This window comes from Arachis stenosperma, chromosome 7 (assembly GCF_014773155.1).
Source record: "Arachis stenosperma cultivar V10309 chromosome 7, arast.V10309.gnm1.PFL2, whole genome shotgun sequence".
Taxonomy (NCBI): Eukaryota; Viridiplantae; Streptophyta; class Magnoliopsida; order Fabales; family Fabaceae; genus Arachis; species Arachis stenosperma.
The window spans coordinates 15,615,488-15,636,443 of NC_080383.1; the positions used below are offsets into that span (position 1 = coordinate 15,615,488).

General features: G+C 29.5%; 2 protein-coding genes across 2 annotated transcripts; both read right to left on the reverse strand.

Annotated features, from left to right (window-relative positions):
- Positions 1-2,260: 2,260 nt before the first annotated feature.
- Positions 2,261-3,673, reverse strand: LOC130942107 (probable transcriptional regulator RABBIT EARS). Its single transcript, XM_057870797.1, has 2 exons — positions 3,226-3,673; positions 2,261-2,580 (listed from the first exon to the last, which is right to left on the reverse strand). Exons 1-2 carry the CDS (start codon positions 3,509-3,511, stop codon positions 2,357-2,359), a joined length of 510 nt encoding a protein of 169 aa, XP_057726780.1. The 5' UTR covers positions 3,512-3,673; the 3' UTR covers positions 2,261-2,356.
- An 8,207-nt stretch (positions 3,674-11,880) lies between these two features.
- Positions 11,881-17,971, reverse strand: LOC130940265 (ARF guanine-nucleotide exchange factor GNOM-like). The gene is made up of 3 exons (XM_057868366.1): positions 17,761-17,971; positions 16,381-17,177; positions 11,881-15,993 (listed from the first exon to the last, which is right to left on the reverse strand). The coding sequence occupies exons 2-3, from the start codon at positions 17,119-17,121 to the stop codon at positions 12,313-12,315; spliced, it is 4,422 nt and encodes a 1,473-aa protein (XP_057724349.1). The 5' UTR covers positions 17,122-17,177; positions 17,761-17,971; the 3' UTR covers positions 11,881-12,312.
- Between the last annotated feature and the right edge of the window lie 2,985 nt (positions 17,972-20,956).

The following is a 20,956-nucleotide window of genomic DNA, read 5'->3' on the forward strand; positions in this document are numbered from 1 at the left end:
CATCTATTTATTAAAAGGAATAAATTAATGAATTCTTTCTATTTAACCATCCCGCTATATAGTCCTATTTAAATAGTATTATATATGTTATTTAAATTATTTTTCATTAATAATAATGTAAGCTTAATTATAATTAATTTTATAATAGAAATACGTAAAGAGTACAAAAATGTAATTACCTAATAAATATTATTTTGGTTTTTATTTTAAAAATATTTTAAAAAGTAAAAACTAAAAAAAAATTGTTAAGTAATTACACCTTTTACATATATGATGTATGGACACTTCTAGGCTCCTCTATAGTGGCTGGGGGCTCCCTCCGAATTTTTGAAGTTTATAACAGTTTAGTACAGCTAATAAACATGTATGCATATTGATATATATGTAACAATGTATATGGAACCAAGAATAAAAACAAAGACGCCTTAAGACTATAGGTCATTGATGTGATGTTCTCACTTCTCTTTCTCTTGTCCCCCTGATCTGCCAATAATACTAAATATTATACATTCAATTTGATTCCGTGTATTATTTGGTTCTTTGATTAGATTGAACTTTTGGAACCATTCCAAGGAATAATCAAAAAATTTCAAGATGTGTATATGTGCTAAATTGATGCATGGATATGAACAATAATCGTAATATATATGGTTTAATTATCCTTATAATTTTATTAATTAAATTTTTATAATTTTTAATTAATTTTTTATACTATTTTTAATTTTATATTTAAATTTTTTAATATAAAAATTAATTAAATATTTTTTTATAAATTAAAAGTATTTATAATTACAAATTTAATTAATTTTTTTACCGTATATATTTAAAAAAATATTATATTAATTTTAATTTTTTAATATGAAAAAATTAATTATAAAATTAAAAATAGTATAATAACTTAATTAAAAAATATAAAATTTAATTAAAAATTTAATAAAATTATAAAAATCAATAGTGCGTACATATATGTGTGATGAATTGATACATGGATATATATGAATAATAATTAGATATATATATATATATATATATATATATATATATATATATATATATAAAATATTTTTCTCAAAATATATATAACTAAAAATTTAATTATATATATAATTAGATTTATCTAATTAGATTTTTGGTTATATATATTTTGAGAAAAATATTATGTTAATTTTAATATTTTTGATAAAAAAATATCTAATTATAAAATTAAAAATAATATAAAAAGTATTAGAAGATTAGTAGAATTTATTATATTTAATCCATAATTAATCATTAATATTTAAAATTATAAAGTAAAAATATATTATTAAATTATTAAATTTAAAAAATTATACTAATAACTAAAAATATTAATAAAAAATAAATTATGCTGACTCTTAAGTTTTTTTTATTATATATTTTTAATAAGATGCTATATATAGAACGTGTATGTGTATTTATTAGTAAAATTTAAAAAATTTGGAAAAATAAAAATACTCCTTCCTCCACTAACTGCATTAAACATTAAACAATTCAAAAAAAAAAGAGAAAAAAAAATGCATGTGATACTCATCACTTCATAACTATATGTGTATCAATCAATATTCTACTAATAATTAAGTAACATCAAGTCTAAAAATACAAGAAAAAAAAGTAACAAGAACATAATCAACAATCATAAAAAATCAATAAAATAGTGTTAGTTATTATTTGATAATGTGGAATGAATATGTGTAAGTGTAATTAATGTGTAGGTAGTTGATGATGGAATTGAAGTGACTTTTTATTGTCAGTGAGTGTGCCTGTTTCTTTCATCACTTTTAATACCTTACAGTTATATTTTTACCTCCCTTCACTGATTCCTCTCTATATTTGCAGTTTCACTCCATGCATCTCTGTGTAAACTATGTCAACTTCTACTATCACTGTTCATAGCTCATCACATCAGAATACAAACAAACAAATATAATTATTAATTAATACAAATAATTATACTGATGATAAATAAATAATGTATAGTATAATATATTCTCTAGAATTGCGCCACATAATTGAAAAAAATATTTAGACCCGTTTGAGAAGTTTTAAAGTAACTTTTTTGAACTTTTGATTTATGAAAAGTAATAGTATTAATGTACAGTGCAATTTTCAAAATCAAATTGCAATTTTTTAATAAGCTGTTTAAGAACTTATAAAGAATAATGATCTGAATTTAAACTTCATAATATAACCCTAAAATTAAAGTAGCGTTGAAAATTTTGAAAAAGGAAGAATAATTGCAAGCAACAGTAGTAATTAATGAAAGCTTGATCATTGATGACAACTAATTAACTTGACAAGAGTTCTTGATTGTGTCCGAAATATACACTAAATAATAAAACTAGTTAACTTTTTGTTGTTTGGCACCTAGCCTGAGTTCAAGATCCAAGTCTTCAATTCCATTATCGTTTGAACATGGGTTGAGGCAGAAAATGGTGGTAGTAGTCTTTAACTTCTTACAACTACTGATCATGGTGTCTTCATCTTCTTCAAAATTCTTCTGTTGCCCCCTTTTAATTGAAGAAGAGTAAGAGCCTGTTATAGCATGTTGTTGGTTATCTTCTCCTGTGAACATTATAAGACTAATAGTAAGAAGAAGAACTTAATAATAAGATTGGTATTCATAGGCAAATGCCAATGATAATTAAAATACGAACAAGTATTATATCAAATAATTTAAACAAATATATTTATTTATTTAATCAATAATTTTTAATTATCATTAATTTTTAGAAAAAAAAAACAAATACGTCATTGATATGCAGACATTTAAATTTTTGAGAATTTGAAAATACATTTAAGTCACTCATTTTTTTAAATTTGGACATATCGATCTCTTATATTTACTTAGGTTTGTCAGACTCAATAGAAAAATGAAACATGACTCCCGTTGTATTGATCTAATTGATACGGATACACACGTGAAAAAGTTTTTAAAATGTGACAAATTATACTCAGAAATCGATGCGTACAGATTTTGAATAAGTTAGAAACTTAAATATACTTTTAAATTTTTAAGAACTTAAATATTCCCGAACCAAAAAATCAGGAATCGATTTATTCTTTTCTCTAATTTTTATATGGAATTTTTATCAACCATAGATGCGTGTAAATCACTTTTATCGACAGTAAGTAAAAATCTGTCTAACTAAGTAATAGTTATAATTAATTAAGGATGATTGATGAGTAATTAAGCTATGAATTAAGTACCTAATGATGATGATGATTGTTTGAGTCTAGCCCTATCTCTTCGGTGAACATTCATGTGACCACCAAGTGCTTGAGCAGAGGTGAAGTGTCTATGGCAGAAATTGCAAGTGTATGATCTTGGCGGCCATGTGCTTCCACCAAGAACTCTTGCTGCATCTTCTGCAAAAGCCCTCTCTTCCCATGATAAGTATGAGTAACTACTACTACTACTACTCTTCTTTCCAACAAACACTTGTTTTCTCTTCATCCACATCAACCACTTATTATTATCATATTCCTCCTCCATCTTCACTCACTTACTTACTTGCTTATTAGCTTCTCTATAAATATATATATAATCAAAGTAGGTAGCTACTCGATCATATCTCTAGTGACTAGCTATATAGTGAGTGAATAACTAATATTAAGGAAAGAGAGGGAGGGGCTGCATTCTGCATATATATGTATATATGAGGGAACACAAAGAGACTAGGTGTAAAAGGTTTCGTTGCTTATAATAATAACAACTCCTCTCATTCTTCCTTGCCTTTTCTCCACAGCCTCCCTAAAAAGATACCAATATATTATTTGTCAACTTATTATCAATAATAATTAATTATTATATTTTAAATACATATGTAAAAAAATACATTTAAAAAATATATCTATAAAGATATTTCTATTAAACACAGCCATAAAAAAGACATTTTTGTTATTAAACACATTCGTAAAAACACTTTCATTAAACTCAATTATAAATAAGAGTTGGCAGAAGTTGACAGATATAATGTTAGTAACATAACGAAATTGTTAATTTAATTAATATTCATTCTAATTTCTTGTTAAGAGATATCTGCATCTTAATGTATAAATTTTTTGAAAAAGTAATTTCATGATATGATATTAGAGTTATTATGACTAAAAATTTAGATTTTGATTTTTGTTAACACAAAAAAAAATTAATATAAAAGAATAATAATAATCATTTACGCAAAATTTACACAATTTAAAAAAAATTACATAAAAGATCAGCATATTAAAAATATAACATAAAACAATTGAGATGATAAATGCTTCTAAATATTAATATAGAATGTGTTTCTTCTATAACTATATATGATAAAGAGTATTTTAGAAAGAAAAAATATATTAAGGTTATATTCGTTCTATCTCTTTTCTATTTGAATTTGTTCTCATTAAATTTCAAATCACGACTATTTACAAAAAATGATAAAGTTGTTCGTAAACAATCGAATCATTAACCCCGTGTATGTTAGTTGATTTATATTTAATTTTATAACTTGATTTATTAATAAAGATGAACCAGATATTTTACTTGTGGAATAACTTACAAACTAGTAAGAAATTAATCACAGTGAATAACAGTGGTTACCAGATTGTTCTGAAATAAAAAAAAAAAAAAAAAACCGGGTACGGGGTCCCATTTTGTGCTAGAATATTAGCTTGATTATATTACAAGTATATTAAAATTAAAATCAGTTATTAATATAAAATATATGTTAAAATATATATATATATAAAATAAATTAAATCACACGTATGTTTATATAAAAATGTATTAGTAGTTAATTTTAGTGATTAATTTTAGTGTATAAATAACATTTTTATTGTTAGCTTAATTGCATCATATTATATATTCAGTATTCACACACGAATGAAGTATAGATCAGATAACGGTTGTGATAGTAAGAAAACACTGCCAAATTGGATCCATGAAGCTTCTATCAACCCTATACGGCAACAGTGTTGACTTATTTCCAAGTTTCTTTATTTACTTGTAAAAAAATTCTCTATCAACATGTGAACAACTATGTATAGGTCATTTATAATTCTGTTCTATTACAGTAACTAATCTCTTGTAGATAGGCCCCTTTCTTTTTTTTTTTCTTTTTCAAATTTTTCCTACTCTATGAGCAATTTAATATAAACTGTTCAAATATAGAAAATTGAGTGCGATGAGAAGTGAAAACCAACATAAATTAATTGTGTTGCCAAGCAAGCAACTAATATAACTGCAACTTTATTATTGGTATTAGAAAATCATATATTTGATTGGTGCATATATACTTAATTACTTTAATTTGTTCACATAATATATATATGTTAATGTTGCAAGTGTGAGGAGTATTGAAGTTAGTCCCACATCAAAAAAAATAAAGAAGAGTGAGGAATTTATAAGATAAGAGACCCATTTACTTGACACTTTAAGGTTTTGAGTTGGATGTGGTGTCTTCTCATCTTATGTTCTCTCGCTTGATTTCTCTTCGATTGTCGAGAGTTCCCCACATTCAGCCTAATATATATATATATATATATAATGGTACAAAAGTATAAAGACAAAAGTTATTTTGCAAAAATATAAATATAACACCTTATATATAGAATTTAGTTAATAAAACTCACACACAAGCTAGTATAAGCAAAGTTTTTAAGACCTAATTAATTTGATCATAAAAAAATTAAATGTATAATTAAATATATATGAATTGAATTGCAAAGGCATCGTTGTAGAAAGTGTTAGATAAGGCTCTTCTAAAATGCAAATAGTTTAAAGAGTAAAGTGTTGTATATATACAAACACATATGATAAGAAAATTAATATAATAGTTCCATTTTTCTTCTTTTCAATTTTGCTCTTGTATAGTTTTATTGTTTGTGATTGTGAACAAGCATTATATATTCCTTTCTGTGGTCCATTAACAAATCATCATTTCATAAAAGTTCATTGGTTTGAGCTGTAGCTAATAGTCAATCTTTGATTTGATAATCTAAATTATTCTCAAGAAATTAACACCTTTGTACCTTTTACATGTTTTATTTTGTCGTTCTCGAACAAACACATATAATCTTCTTACCTTAGGCTTGTTTTTCTTTTTTCTCCCATGTGGCGTTACGTTAATTAAGCTAACAACTCAAATGTATAAGTCAAAATAGTATTGGAATTAAGACATTAAGTCTCTCACAAACGCGGCTTCTCAACCAAATCACATGAATATAGCATTTCCTTATTAGCTTCCTTTGACACTTGATGCTGTTAATAATTAACTGCCTTTAAAGTTGCTTGAAAATATATTTTCAGATACATACTCTAATAGATAGTTTACACAAAATAAATAAAGTAATAATAAAATGTTGATTTTGAATTTATTAACGACGGTACTCAGCATCAACAATTTTGTTGCAATAATACTTTTTACACACCAAACACTTTTGATATCTGTATAAAAGTACGACTTATTAATTTATAATGACTATGTTATGGGTACACTAAAATTAGCCATTAAAATTAGTCATTATTGTAAAATATATATCGAAATATAAATACACATTGAAAATAAATTAAACTATACATATATTTATATATAAATATATTAGTAATTGATTTTAGTAATTGATTTTAATGTACGAATAATATTTTTGAATTTCTAAAAATATGTGTTTTATAAGATTGATGTTTGTTTTTCTATATTTTACCGACACTATAACAAAAACGACTATACTACATGTATATTATAATCAGTCATTAAAGTCAGCCACCCGTATAAAATATATATTAAAATATAAATACACATTGAAAATAAATTAAACCATATATATATTTATACGCAAATATATTGGTAATTGATTTTAGTGTACGAATAGCATTTTTGAAACACAAATAATTTTTAATGACAAATTTTTAGTGACAATAACATAATAATTACTATATGTCTTATTTAACTTATATTTTTTAATAATTATATATTTACCGTTATTAACAGACATTATATATTTTTTGTGGTTAGTAAAAAAGTTAATTATTGATAAAATCTTTTATCAACAAAATATAAGACAACTAATATTTAATTACCGATAAATATATTAGTGACTATTTTTATTGTCGCTAAAAATAAAATAAATGACCAATAAAAATATTTTTTTTAGTAGCGACAATTATTTTTAATTTGTTGAATTTAAAACCACATTGTGAATCAAAACATACAATCGAAACTAAAATAAGTTTTTTGTTGTATGTGTTCGAACGTGAGTTCTTAACATGTTTGTTAAGAAATAATATAAAATTATTAATTAATATTTTTTGGTAATTGCTTTTTCAATCAATACACCTTTAAATTTTAAATTGGCAATAAGCTCTTGTCAGTTTTTTCACGTTTGGTTCGTTGCAAACAAGGATCTCTTTTAAGAACAATTTTCTTGAATTTATCTTACAAAATCAGTTGGACTCCGAGCCCCACAATACAAGAACTTGGTAGTTTAATCAAAGCTCAATAAATAGCTAACCATAAAAAAAAAAAGTCAATTTCGTCAGACAATTGATAAATAATTTTTTTCCTTTTAAAATTATTTTTTTGTTGTTTTTGTACTTCTATTCTTTACTCCTATAATACTATAATTCATTCACCATACCATCATTACTAACCATCATCGTGTTGGGCCAACCATGAAGAGCTCTCGATCATCGGGGAAGAATCAAACGAGAGAACATAAGATGAAAAGATACCACATCGGTGTCTTTTCATCTTATGTTCTCTCACTTGATTCTTCTCCGAAATCTCTCCGGTTATAGAGAGCTCCCCACGGTGACCCCAAAAAGCGATATCAGAGCTGATGGTTAATCGGTCTGGTGGTTTTAAAAGGTATTTAAGGTGAAACATCAAAAATCTTTCCGGCAAAGGTGGTCTGGACGGCGTGTCCCACAGTGCTTTGTGGCGGTGTGACGGACGAATACTCATATGTGATGGAGAAGTTAGAGGGGAGTTGATACTTAATGTGGAGGTTCACACTTGAGGGGGAGATTGTTAGTATTGCGAGTGTGAGGAGTGTTGAAGTTAGTCCCACATCAAAGAAAGCAAGAAAGAGTGAGGATTTTATAATATGAGAGACCCATTAACTCGACGCCTTAAGGTTTTGAGTTGAATGTCTTATATTCTCTCGTTTGATTCCTCTCCGAAATTTTTCTGGTTGTAGAGAACTCCCCACGGTTGCCCAAAACATCTACTATTGTGTGACTGCTAATCAACCATCCTAAATTCTAAAATTTAAATTTTATATTTTAAATTAGTTTTACTTTTAAATATTTTTATTTAAATTTTGAATATTTTTATTATTTTTAAGTTGGATATTTCCTTTTAATATTAAATTATTGGCTGATTTTTAACGTTGTTGGTTAGATTAATATTGACTCTACTTTAATATATATATATATATATATAGTCATAAAATTACTGTTTTTATATACTTATTTACAATTAATTATCTTATTACCATTATAAAATAGAATAGAATGTGATACATATTTTATTTATTATGATGATGAAATAATAGTAAGTCTTTTTAGATATATAAAATATAAAAAATAAGTTATTATATTATGATCCACTAATTAATAGTATAATAATCCTTTATTCAAGCAAGAAAGTGCCATGTATACGTACAAGTTTCCAAAAATCAATGGAGGTACCTTTGTATTTTTATGCTAATGTTTCTGTCTAGATGGAAATTGAATTTAAGTCTTTGGATTATATGATATGACAATGATATAAATAAATAATAATCTAAAATTGAGTTTGAACATATTTGTAGGCAAACATAATTTTAACGGCATGCATATTCTGTAAATAACTAAATTCTTAGTAAAATTCACTTTTGGTTTTTGGCTTTTATGCTGTAAAAAAGATCTTTTGATATGAGAAAAGTTATCCACAGATTATTTATCAGCGGAAAAGGCAGTGTAGCAATCAGAGTAGAATACATGTTTAGTACAGTACGCTATTTTTGTTTGAATCTTTATTTTGTTTTATTATTTACCTTGTAATAATAAACTCTACTTTATTGTGTTGCACTTTTTTTTTTAAATTTAGTTCTCAATTTTAAACAAAGAATTTAGTTTTAGGTTAAATATATTTACCTCCTTTTTAAGTTAAATTTTAGTGAAATTTGATTTCACTCCCTTTTGTTTATATTTTGATTTTCTATGAAGTTTAAGTAATAATGCACTCGATATTATTAACAGAACAAATTGAAGAATATTTTAAGGTAGCATTTGTTTTAAAGTACTGTGATAGAGATTGGGAGATTGTGACTCAGTATTATATTTGTTGGTCTAAAGATTAGTACTAAAATTTCAGTCTTTATTTCCAAAATTTTACTATTTCAATTCCTCTAAAAAGTGGAGATACAAGAAACTGAAATTTTTAGAGATAGAGATTAAAACTTTAATAATATTTTATACTTAAAATACCTCCATTTCAATTAATTAATTCTAACTTTATTTTTTGTGCAAATTAAATTAAAATTTTATTCTTATTTTAGTATCTGTCTCCTACTTTACACCAAACACAATACGAAAACTTATTTCAGTCTCATAAAACTCTAACACAATATAAAAACTTATTTCAGTCTCTATAAAACTCTATCTCTAAATTTCAGTCTCTATTTCTGTTCCAAATGTTACCTAAAAGAAGTCATAATTGTTAGTAAAAACGAACTAAATACTAAATAATGTTTAAGAAATAAAAAACATAAATTGAACACTATTTTGACTTTTTCTTTCTAACCAAGAAAATAATGAAAATATAGTTGTAAATAGATTATTCCAACAGCAAAGACAACAATAGTACAAAAATGAACAAGACGAGTTCGAGTCATTGACTAATGCAATCAAAACTAAAACTAGCAGATAGGATAGTTGAAAATCTACATATATAAGTTAATTTGTGTTTTATACGAAATATATATCGTCCATAACGATCGGAATCTACTTATTAATATGGGGATTATTTGTTTGGTTAATTTGCAAAGACCTTGATCACTTATGCTGTTATGCATAGGGGTGGCAATGGGGCGGATAGGGGCGGGTTTTTGCTTTACTCGACTTCGCTCTGCCGTACAATAATTCGCATAAAATTTATTCTACTTTTACTTACGATAGTAAAATCTTGAATCCTAACCCGTTCCTGCGGATACCCGTTCCGTCCTACCTGTTCCTATAATTATTAAAATTCAATAAATAAAAATAAATTTTATAATTTATATAACCATCATTACATATATAACATAAATTAAAATAAAAATTTAAATATAATATAATATTATTAATTATTTTACTAATTATTTTACATATATTACATACATTATATATTAAAATTATGTGTTATATATATACCGGGGCGGGTATTGCCTAAACCCGACCCCGTCCCGTCCCAAACAAGAACCCGTCCCGATAAAAATCCGCCCGGTGCGAGGCGGATAATTACCCGCCCCGAACAAATAGGGACAGGGTGGGTACCCGCAGATTTAGGTGGTGTTGCCATCCCTAATTATGCATTAGATTGAATAAAAATAAAATACACAATTTTTTATTTATAAAAATAAGAAGAACAATAATAACCTTCACAAAAATAATAATAGCAATAAACACATATCAATATAGAAAAAATGGCACGAAAACAGAAAATAAATAAATAAATAGAAGATTACACTAAAATTTTTGATACACAAAACTCTCTCAATGGGAGAAATAAAAATTACGAGTCACAATATTAAAAAAATAACTTTACTATAATTAAAATAGGATACAAGACCGTAAGAAATTAATATACAAAACATACATATAATAAGCTAATCAATCCAAAATCAAAATTTACAAACAAAAAAAAAAAAAATGAAGAATACCACAAAATAAAACTGTTGCTGATGCATGACCTATAAATTCTAGAGCATACCACGTCTCAAAATTTCAACAATCAAAGTGAAGAATAGGCGTCCTGAATATTGATTAAATTTGAACTCGATCCACCTGTTAACATATTTATAACAATGGATTTATGATAAAAATTTTATACATGTGCAAAGATAATCTTTTCATTCCTTTTTTTTAACCTTGAGGAATGCTGTAAATAAAACATCTCTTACTCAATTCTAACTCGATTTCAACCTTACTCTCAATTAAAAACAACCCTAGTTTGAATACTAATAGAAAATGAAACCAAAACCTCACAACTGGTATCAAAATGTTTCCATGACTAAAATGAAAATCAAACATTCAACCATGCTTAAAAAAAATTTAACTAAAAATATATATAATTGAAATTAATGACTGAAAATATTAAAATACCTTACAACATAACACACCTGAATTCTTCTTGTACTTTATTTTACCTAGAAAGAGGAGTGATTTGTGCATGCCCTTGACGTTGGTTTATTAAATGTGATATGACATTGCTTTAAAATGAATTATAGGATAAGAATAAAATGTTACTTGGACCGTAATTATTTATTATGTACGGATGGTCAATTACATAAGTTGTTAAAGATGATAAATTGATCCGAGCCACCCCATTCCGTTCCGTCTCGTAATTTACATGATCTTTTTAGTAGTTTGTATTTTATATGCATAGGCCATAGATTATATTTCATTTCATATAGGAAGAATCACGTTTGGGGCGAGACGGTTAACAACGGTAGATGATAGGGTTGTAACGGTTAATAACAGATTTCGTTAAATCTGTTAAAGCTTCAGTAACTTCTAGGACAAGTTAACTGTTTCTTGAGTCTTATAGTTAGTTTGTTAAGTCTGTTATGCTTCTATATGTGTACACTCTATCTCATCAATAGATCAAGTGATAATGCTCAATACACAATCATTCACTCATTTTTCCATCCTCTCTGTATTCTGTGTTTCAGTGTTACTGCACTTGTTCTTCATTCAAGAATTGTTACAATAACAATAACAAATATAAACCTCAGCTTTCTAAGAACAAAATCCTGCAGCTAATAATTTTGAGCTCTATACAATCTATAAAGACATTATCTTCCAAATACATCTCAATTAACAGGCTCAGGCATGAACTCAATAGGGACCATACTGAAGAGGGAACACTCTACATTTTCTCAAGCTATAACATATCTTCAACAAAAATTCTTACTGTGTCAAGGGTCCTATTGAAAATTTGAATGGGATTCTAAATTCTATCATATACTGCATGGATCTATTTGTGAGAGAAACCAAGCAACCACCAAACTACAACAGAAATAAAAATAAGAATAAACCAATGAAGAGGTTCATCAACATGGCTGCACCTGTGATTAACCAATGCCAGCACCATCTTGGCCAGCTCTTTCATTTGAAGGTATAGAAATGTTTTCATTATTAGGTCCCAAACCTTCAACTGTTTTAGCTTGTTTGTTCTCCAATTGCTCTGAATCTTGCTCAGGAAAAACCTCAGACTGCAATGAAGGAGAAATGTTGTTTATATGCTTCCAAGTCAGTTCCGAGAAACTATTGTCACCCCCACTACTGCTGCGCACTAGTATGTCATGCGCTTTCATGACAAGTAAAGTGTTCTTGAGAAGCTCGGGCACGAGCTCTTGAATCTTCTCGCTTCTCCTTCCCCTAACTCTCACTGTCATGTATACTTCCAATCGACTCAGTACACCCAACCATAATTTGGTGAACTTGGTCGACTCTGATATGCTTGGAAGTAACTGGAGGTAAACTTTACACAAGAGCTTCAAGGCAATAATGAGGGATCCTTCCATGTTCCGGTACTCCTTTTGGGAGCGTGTCTGATAAGTTTCAACCAGCTCATCGAGCACGGCAAAGATCACTTGATCAAAACATCGTAACCACAAATCATGTTGGATATGAGTCCCAAGAGATCCTGTCAAGCAATTCTGCAATGATAACAATGCATGGTTTCTTACCTCCTCCCTCTGGTCTAAACACACTTCCTTTAATTCTTGTACAAGCCTCAACCACATCTCCCCAATATCCTGCAACATCTTTGCCAAATCCTCTTCCTTCATTTCTTTCTTGGCATCACTAGTCCACTTTTCTAAACAATTGGCAGATCCTACCATAAGATCAAGTGCCACAACTGACCGCTCTACCTGTCCAACGCGTGACTCGGCAAACTGTCTTGCAACATCTATACAGAGAACATAATTAGAAGGAAGTAAGTGCGCTCCATCCGACATAATGAACAGCAGTGCATCAAAACCAGCATCAGATGCCTCAAGGTGTCTGGCAGTGATGTAAAGCAGAGATGTAATTGTTCGCCATCCTAATTGAGATCTAATATGAGAAGCATTTGCCTTCACGAGATGACTTACTTCCTGTGTAATCTTCTCATAGTAGGCATCGGCAACACGTGCATCAAGCTTAAGGACAAGTTGCAGGGACCTTAAAAGTTCATCAGTGAAGTTCTCTTTGTAGGGAAGTAAGCGATGGCAAACTTTTAGGAGTCCAAAAACTGCTTTCTCAACTAGTGCACAAGGCATCACAGTCAACTGAACAATATTAGATATGTGCTCATAAACACCATGCCAAAGAAGTTCAATCCTATCCCTGTTATTCAGAGTGATTGTTATTAGTAATTCCAGACAGAAAACTGAACTATCTTCATCATCAAATGTGGTATTTCCTTTCTTAAGCCGCCCTCCTGCAGTAATGAGTGCTCTTGCAAGTTGCAACAGAGATTCAGCTTGCAAAAATTTGCTCTCAGAAAATATGCTGTCAATATGACACTTCTGAATTGTTTGAAGGGTGCTCTGCTGTGCAGCAACTTGTTCTTTAGTTGGAATTGGTCTTGGCTCTTCCGAGCCAAGCAATAAGAGTTGACTAAACCTGCTCATCAAGCCTGAGGATCTCTTCGGAGTACTAATAGATCGAAGATTTCTTGAAGATAAAGATTTAGCATTACGCTTCTCATGTAGAGTTTCCGTAGGATGCTCTGACTCCTCAGTCGCGTCATTAGCCATATTAGCAGGAAGAAGGCCTAATTTATGAAATCTTAAAATGCAGTCAAGAATATTTCTCCATCCTGTGCGAATGTAATCACCGTACTTATTCGCTATAGCGAAAACGGTGTTGGTTGCCATTCTTGCTTTTGTGTCATATGCAAAGGCAAGGATTGGTTCCTCAACAGATAATGGATCCAAAATAGTAACAAACCTACAAAGGGATACAACCAAATCATCGAGTACATTCTCAAGATGATAGTAAGCCGATATCTTTGCAACAGCTAAGAATCCATCCATACATGTTTGGTAGACCTCTTCATTTTCAGCATTATCAAACACCACAGAAATGGCTGCGATTGTTGGCCCAGACAGAATAGCAAACATATCATTATCAAGGTATCCTCTGGAATCAGAGACAATGAATGGAGCAGTTTTCCTTGACTTGTGTATAAGATAAATCCACCGACTTGGAGTCATTTCAGGAAATCCAGAACCTTGCTCAGGAGTTGTACGAATCTCATTCCTACAAATGGAATGGTAAATTTCTGAAAGGAATCCTCGAGGCAAATCATTTCCACCATTTATTCGCCTATTATTTCGGATAAAATCCTCTTCTGTCATCTTCTTTTTCACTTGTACATTGTGATGATCTGTATTAAGCATTATAATTGAGTATGATAACAAGAGAGCAGCATCCTTATTAGCTAGGATCTGTGGTGACTGTTCATAATATCTCTCAGAGAAAGCTTCAAGCACCCTCTGTATCTTCTGTGATTCTCCAGGCAGTCTGAAAGTCTCCAAAAATAGACGCAGTGCTGTGTCTAACGTTGTGTCTTTGAAATCAAATGTTCTTGCGAATTCCTGAAGGACCTGAACACAGAATTCATCATGGTTCCCTAGAAAATCACCAATGAGATTCTTATCCAACCCAGTTGTGAATCTAAGAAAGTAGGCAACACTTTGGGCATGGGGTTTGTCGGGTAAAAGATGTGTTCCTTGGAGAAACTCAAGACCTTTCTTAACATCACGATTAAAGTGATCTGCTCCAATCATCAATATTTTCTTGAAGTACTTTCTCCGGCAAACAAAAGGAACCCAATTATTCGGATCGCTGAAATTTTCACACTTCTCCTGCCAGAAAGAACTATATTGTTCAAGATTCACATGAGGATGTTCTGAACTCAAAGATTCATTGCCTATCCTTTCAGCCATTCCTTGCATAAGAGCAATAAGACCATCCAAAGCAAGAATATTCAAAGAAGATAATGGACTGTTAACAGGAAATGCACTTTTGGACAACAAGTTAGCAATGTCTTCAAAGACATTACTGCAAGTGATGTCACAGTCAAGGTTAGCATACATTTCCATCATGAATGTTTTTTGCCTGCAAAAGTCAACAAGGGCCTCCATAGCAACTTCCTGTTGCTGATATGATGCTCCATATTTGCTTTGTGCTAGCCTCAAAATTACGCATGAAATGAAAGCTTCTAATTGTAACTTGATTTCTGTACGAAGATGGTGATACAAATTTAGAACAATGCTACACACCATTGAAACTACAAGGGGGCTCATTGACAAACCGGACTCCATTAGATTGTGAAACAGTTCATCTTGAATTAAGCTCAACAGTCTAGGATGCCGGTGAAAAGAAGACCCTCCCAACTCTACAGCTGAATTAATCAAAGTTAAGGCAAAAAGAGGCACATCTTCATCAAATGCTATTGTATTTAATCTTGTACTTGTTCCCATATGCTCAACAACATTCAACAAAGAACATAAGAAGTGAAACACTTCCACCATGCATGGAATCCCATATGGTTCCTTCATGAGGTCCAGTTCATCTAGGTCGACCTCCTTGCCACTGCTGTCAATGGCTGTTATGTCATCCACTACAGCTACTGTCAAAACGCTCTCAGTACTGGAAGCAATGCCTGTTGAGTAGGATTGCCTATTACTTGCAGAATTCAAGCTCCCATTTTCCAATTGTCTGTTTGTAGAATTATGTTCATTATTTTGCCCACCAGTCTGCCCAAAAAGTGTATATATATGAGTGATTACAAGTACAAGTATATGCATGTCCTGATACTCAATTTTATTTAACCACCAAATTTATCATTAAGTTCAGAGTACAACTGAAAGACTCCATTTGAAATGTGCAGCTTTTACCATAGAAAAAAAATACTAGTATTTTAAATAATCAATGAACACAATGTGCCCTTAGCTGGTAACAATGAGTACACAACATATGGTAATTTTATTCTTCTATGTTCTACCCTTTTTCTGTGGTTGCAATGTTCTGTATCAATGCCCCAAGGTCCCCTTTTTACTTTCTACTAACTTTGAAAAAAAAAATCACACGATAAAAGCATATGAATATTGCAACCAAAGGGACAAAGTTAACACAATTTGTACCTCTTGATTCAAACCATTGCTTCCATTTACTAATGAATGCTCTACGTTGTCAATATCTTTAAGATGAGAAAAAATGCACCGAACAAGTTCGTGCATCGTATAACGTGCTATCCGCTGCAACAACTCACCTTTGGTTCCTGCTTGGTGAACTATACGGAAACAAGTGTTCACTATAATGCAAATATGTTGGTTACTCAGCATTACAGATGCTCTACTTTTCACACACGCTAGAAGAACTTGTAGTATCTTCATTAATACAACTTCTTCTGATCCAGGATCAGTCACCTCAAATCTGCAGCTTGTGACAGCATCAACCACCAAGTGCATGGCATCCCCAACATTTGTAGTGTTTTGATCAATTACATCCAGAGTCAAGATCTTGTAAACTGACGACAGAGCAACACCAGTGATTGGTGCACCAGTTTCATCTGATTGAATCACATCTAAAAATGGTTGGAGATAACGAACAGGGTTGATAGCATGCCATGGATCCTTCCAGTAGAAAATTGTTCTCCTTAATATCTTCAAAGATTGAACAAGAGAGTGCTCAACTTGATCTTCATCTGACATATAATGAACTCCCCATCTAACATTTCTTCGCATCACTGCCAAAACAGCACCAATTTCTGCATTGATCATGCATGCCACAGTAGTTTTATTAGGATATCCATCATTGCAATGCCCATTTTCCTCTTCTATAGCATTAATACCGGTTTGAGATAGCAACTTTAGATGCCCCATTTTAACAAGTAGATCTGCTTAACATCTACCAACAGAATGCTGAGCCAAAACAACCCCTGAGAAAAGCAACAACGAAAGACTCAATCAACACAAAGTGATTATGAGTATCCAAATGCTATTACAATGAAGCACAAGTAACGCAATTATTCCAATTCCCTCAAGAGTTAAAAATGAATATAAATAATTTAAAGACATATAACTACTAACAAAATCACATTGCAACATCTTCCTCAGTTGCTGAAGTATGATTCCACCTTCCAAAAATCTAACATATTTGAGCAAGCTACTCTCTCCCAATCACCAGCAACTATCACTCACTAATTCTTCCGCCAAAAACTAAATCTCAGATAGAATCTCAAAATTCCTATTTAAAATGAAAAGGCTTAGATTTGCAATCAAATCTAACACTAATGAAATGGACCCATTTTCCTTGCACATTAACAATATGATATAAGATTCTAACACAATTGAACATAGAATTCAATAGAAAGAAGCAGCCAACAGAATGTTAAGCCCTTATTCTGACAATGACAGACAGAAAAAGAATATCCGCATTAAAAAAAATGAGAGAGTAGGAAACAAAAAATGGAAGCAGATGGATATTTAAATGGGAACCAGGGAAGAAGAAGAGAAGCTTACAGAGAGAAGGGTGGGGTGAGGTTTAGGCACAGATCCGAGTTTACATCTACATCACATTGAAAATCATGGCTTATTTCTTTAATCTTCAAATTGAAATTCTCGCCCAGAATTAGAACGTCCCCACTCCCCTCCCTCAATATCAATCTCACTCACTATTTCGTTCTTTCTCCGACACATCTTTTGATTTTCAATTATTTTTTTTTCATTTAATTCTCATGCGGGAATTTTCGTAAACACATTCTACAAAATTTACATAACTTTTTTTTTTCTAGGATCTAACTATCTTGTGTTTATTAGTAAAAAATTTTAAATATTTTTATTTAATAAAAGTAAACCAAATACATTGCTCTGTACTTATTTCTGAAACAGGACATTGCAAAAAATTAAAAATAAGATATAAAAGATAACTATTTAGTGATAAAGTAGAACAAATTATAAAAATTTAATTTATTTTTATTTTTTATTTAAAACTTTAAAAAATATATAATAATAAAAAATATAATTATAAACATTTAACAAGAATAATAAAAAAAATAAAAAAATAAGTTGTATCATTTGTTAGTATCTCTGAGTTCTTCCTGTCAGGATGACTACAAAATACACACTAATTTAGTATTTTTTGACACAATATTTTTTTTTGTCTTATCTATCAAACACAACTTTGTGTCCCTATATCAGTGTCTCATTCCTATAAACAAATGCAGCTTTGAAAACTTAAAATTTTTATATTTCACGAAACAATAAAGTTCTACATCCAATCAAAATACTTAACCAAGTCTAACCAAGTTGTTATAACTTTTAAATCACGTGCCTCCTTCTCCTTCTCCGTTTTCTTCTCTTTCTCCTCTTTCTCCACTTTCTCCTCTTCTTATTCTTCTTCCAAATTCGTCCACGCAAGTTCTTCTTCTTCTCATCATCATCCTTCTTCTTCTTCCAAATTTGTGCACGCTCTTCCTCCTCCTCCTCCTCCTTCTTCTTTATTGTTATCGTCATTACCAATAACACCAACATTTTGCAAACATCTTCATTAGTTTTGATTTTCTCTAATGCCATCGTTAAATAATTTCGATTCATCTCTTAATTTATTTCGGTTCATTTGTGAGTTAATTGAGATTCACTTGATACTGGTGATAAGTATTGACCAAATTTTTTATTCCTTAAGTAATTTTGGTTTATTTTTTAGTTTAATTGAAACTCATTTGGATCCAAAAATGAATTCGATGTGTTTTTGTTAATGATTGAGTTTTTTTTACTGTTTGTTCAAATCTGAACTAATTTCAGTTTAATTGTGTGCTAATTGAGATTCACTTGATATTGCTGAGAAGTATTGACAAATTTTTTTATTCCTTAAGTAATTTCGGCTCATTTCTTAGTTTAATTGGGATTTATTTTGATCTAGAAATGAATTTAATGTGTTTTTGTTGATAATTGAATTTTTTTACTACTTGTTCAAATCTGAACTAATTGAATAGAATAAAGTGGAATCTAACGCAATTGAATAAAGTGATAATAAATAATTTCATTGTTCTTTGCTAAATAATTTTGTCAATACTTATCAGCAGCATCAAGTGAACCTCAATTAACACAAAAGCATTGAATTCATTTCTGGATCAAAATGAACCTTAAATAAACTAAGAATGAACTGAAATTACTTAAAGAATAAAAAAATTGGTCAATACTTATCACTAGCATCAGGTGAATCTCAATTAACACACAAATGAACTGAAATTAGTTCAGTTTTGAACAAGCAGTAAAAAAGACTCAATCATTAATAAAAACATATACATTTATTTCTGGATTCAAACGAAGCTTACTTAAACTAAAAAATAAATCAAAATTACTTAAGGAATAAAAAATTTGGTCAATACTTATTAGCAGCATCAAGTGAACCTCAATTAATTTACAAATGAATTGAAATAAACTAAAAAATGAACCGAAATTATTTAATGATGTCACCAGAAAAATCAAAACCAATAAAGATATTAGCAAAATATTGGTGCTATTGGTGATGACAATAACGAAAAAGAATAATAAGAAGAAGACACGTGCGCAAATTTAAAAGAAGGAGGAGGAGGAGGAGGAAACGGAGAAGACGAAAACGAAGAAGGATATGTTTTGCATTATTGAAATGCGCGTGTGTACACGCTGGTGTGATGAAAGTAATTTTTGTTGAGTTTGAGCCAATTTGATTGGACTTGGTTGCAAAAAATATTTGAATGTGTAGCTAGACTGTTCACAAAAACTTTCTTAATTTGTAAACTTAACATGTGTCCTAAGTTAGTTAAATTCTTTTTTTTTAATAAATAAATTAAATGTAATATTTACTAATATATAATTTTATGTAAACAATCTTAAGATAAACATAATATATGATATAATATGATATTTAATTATAAATTTTAAAAAAATTATAGAGCGTATCAAAATAATTTAACCTATATTTAATTCACATAGTCGATCAGATTTAATAAAATAAAGATTCTAGGGCTATTTCATTATTTGAATTGCTTTCATTTTGTGTTAGGTAAATGTTTCAAGGGTTATTTGAAATTGAGTTGCTATTGGATCAAGACATGAGATTCAGGCTTTTTTTATGGCAGCGTCTGACTTCTTTTAGCGCTGAGGTACCACCATCCGAGTTCTTCATGAGGAAGTAGGGATGGTACTTGCAAGAGACTCTGATATCAAAGTTAACAAAGATTTAAGCAAATTTTTTAATAGATTGAATCTGAAATATACATGAGAGCATCAATATATTTATAATAAAATGTTGAATCACTTTTCATAGTAGTTTTACTTTTATTGGTGGATAACTTTTTTTTTAAGGATGTTGATAATATCTTCCTTCTAAAAAGGTGGAAGATATCTTAAAAATTAATTAATCATTCAAATAATTAGGACTGAACCGTTATTATGTTCAACCTCTATGAAATCAAGTAAATAGATGAGGCCATTTTTTAGGTAGATTTTTATTTTTATTGGCCTTGATTTTATCTTTTTTGGTCATGATATGAATGATAAAAAATTATATATAATTATTTTTATGTAATATTGATAATTAAAATTTATTAAATAATAATTACAATTTTTAAATATCAACTTTACATAAAAACACTATAAATAGTTTCCATCTTTGTGTTATTTCCTTATGAACTCTAAAGTGAGCTGACATGAAAGTAGACAACATTATAAAATC

What these genes read in the sequence shown, in the direction of transcription:
- LOC130940265 (XM_057868366.1), bottom strand. Translation starts at nt 17,121, where the DNA reads ATGGGGCATCTAAAGTTGCTATCTCAAACCGGTATTAATGCTATAGAA. An exon ending in GCAATGGTTTGAATCAAGAG is followed by an intron (nt 15,994 to 16,380) that starts GTACAAATTGTG and finishes CTTTTTGGGCAG; the next exon opens with ACTGGTGGGCAAAATAATGA.
- LOC130942107 (XM_057870797.1), bottom strand. Translation starts at nt 3,511, where the DNA reads ATGGAGGAGGAATATGATAATAATAAGTGGTTGATGTGGATGAAGAGA. An exon ending in ACAATCATCATCATCATTAG is followed by an intron (nt 2,581 to 3,225) that starts GTACTTAATTCA and finishes TAATGTTCACAG; the next exon opens with GAGAAGATAACCAACAACAT.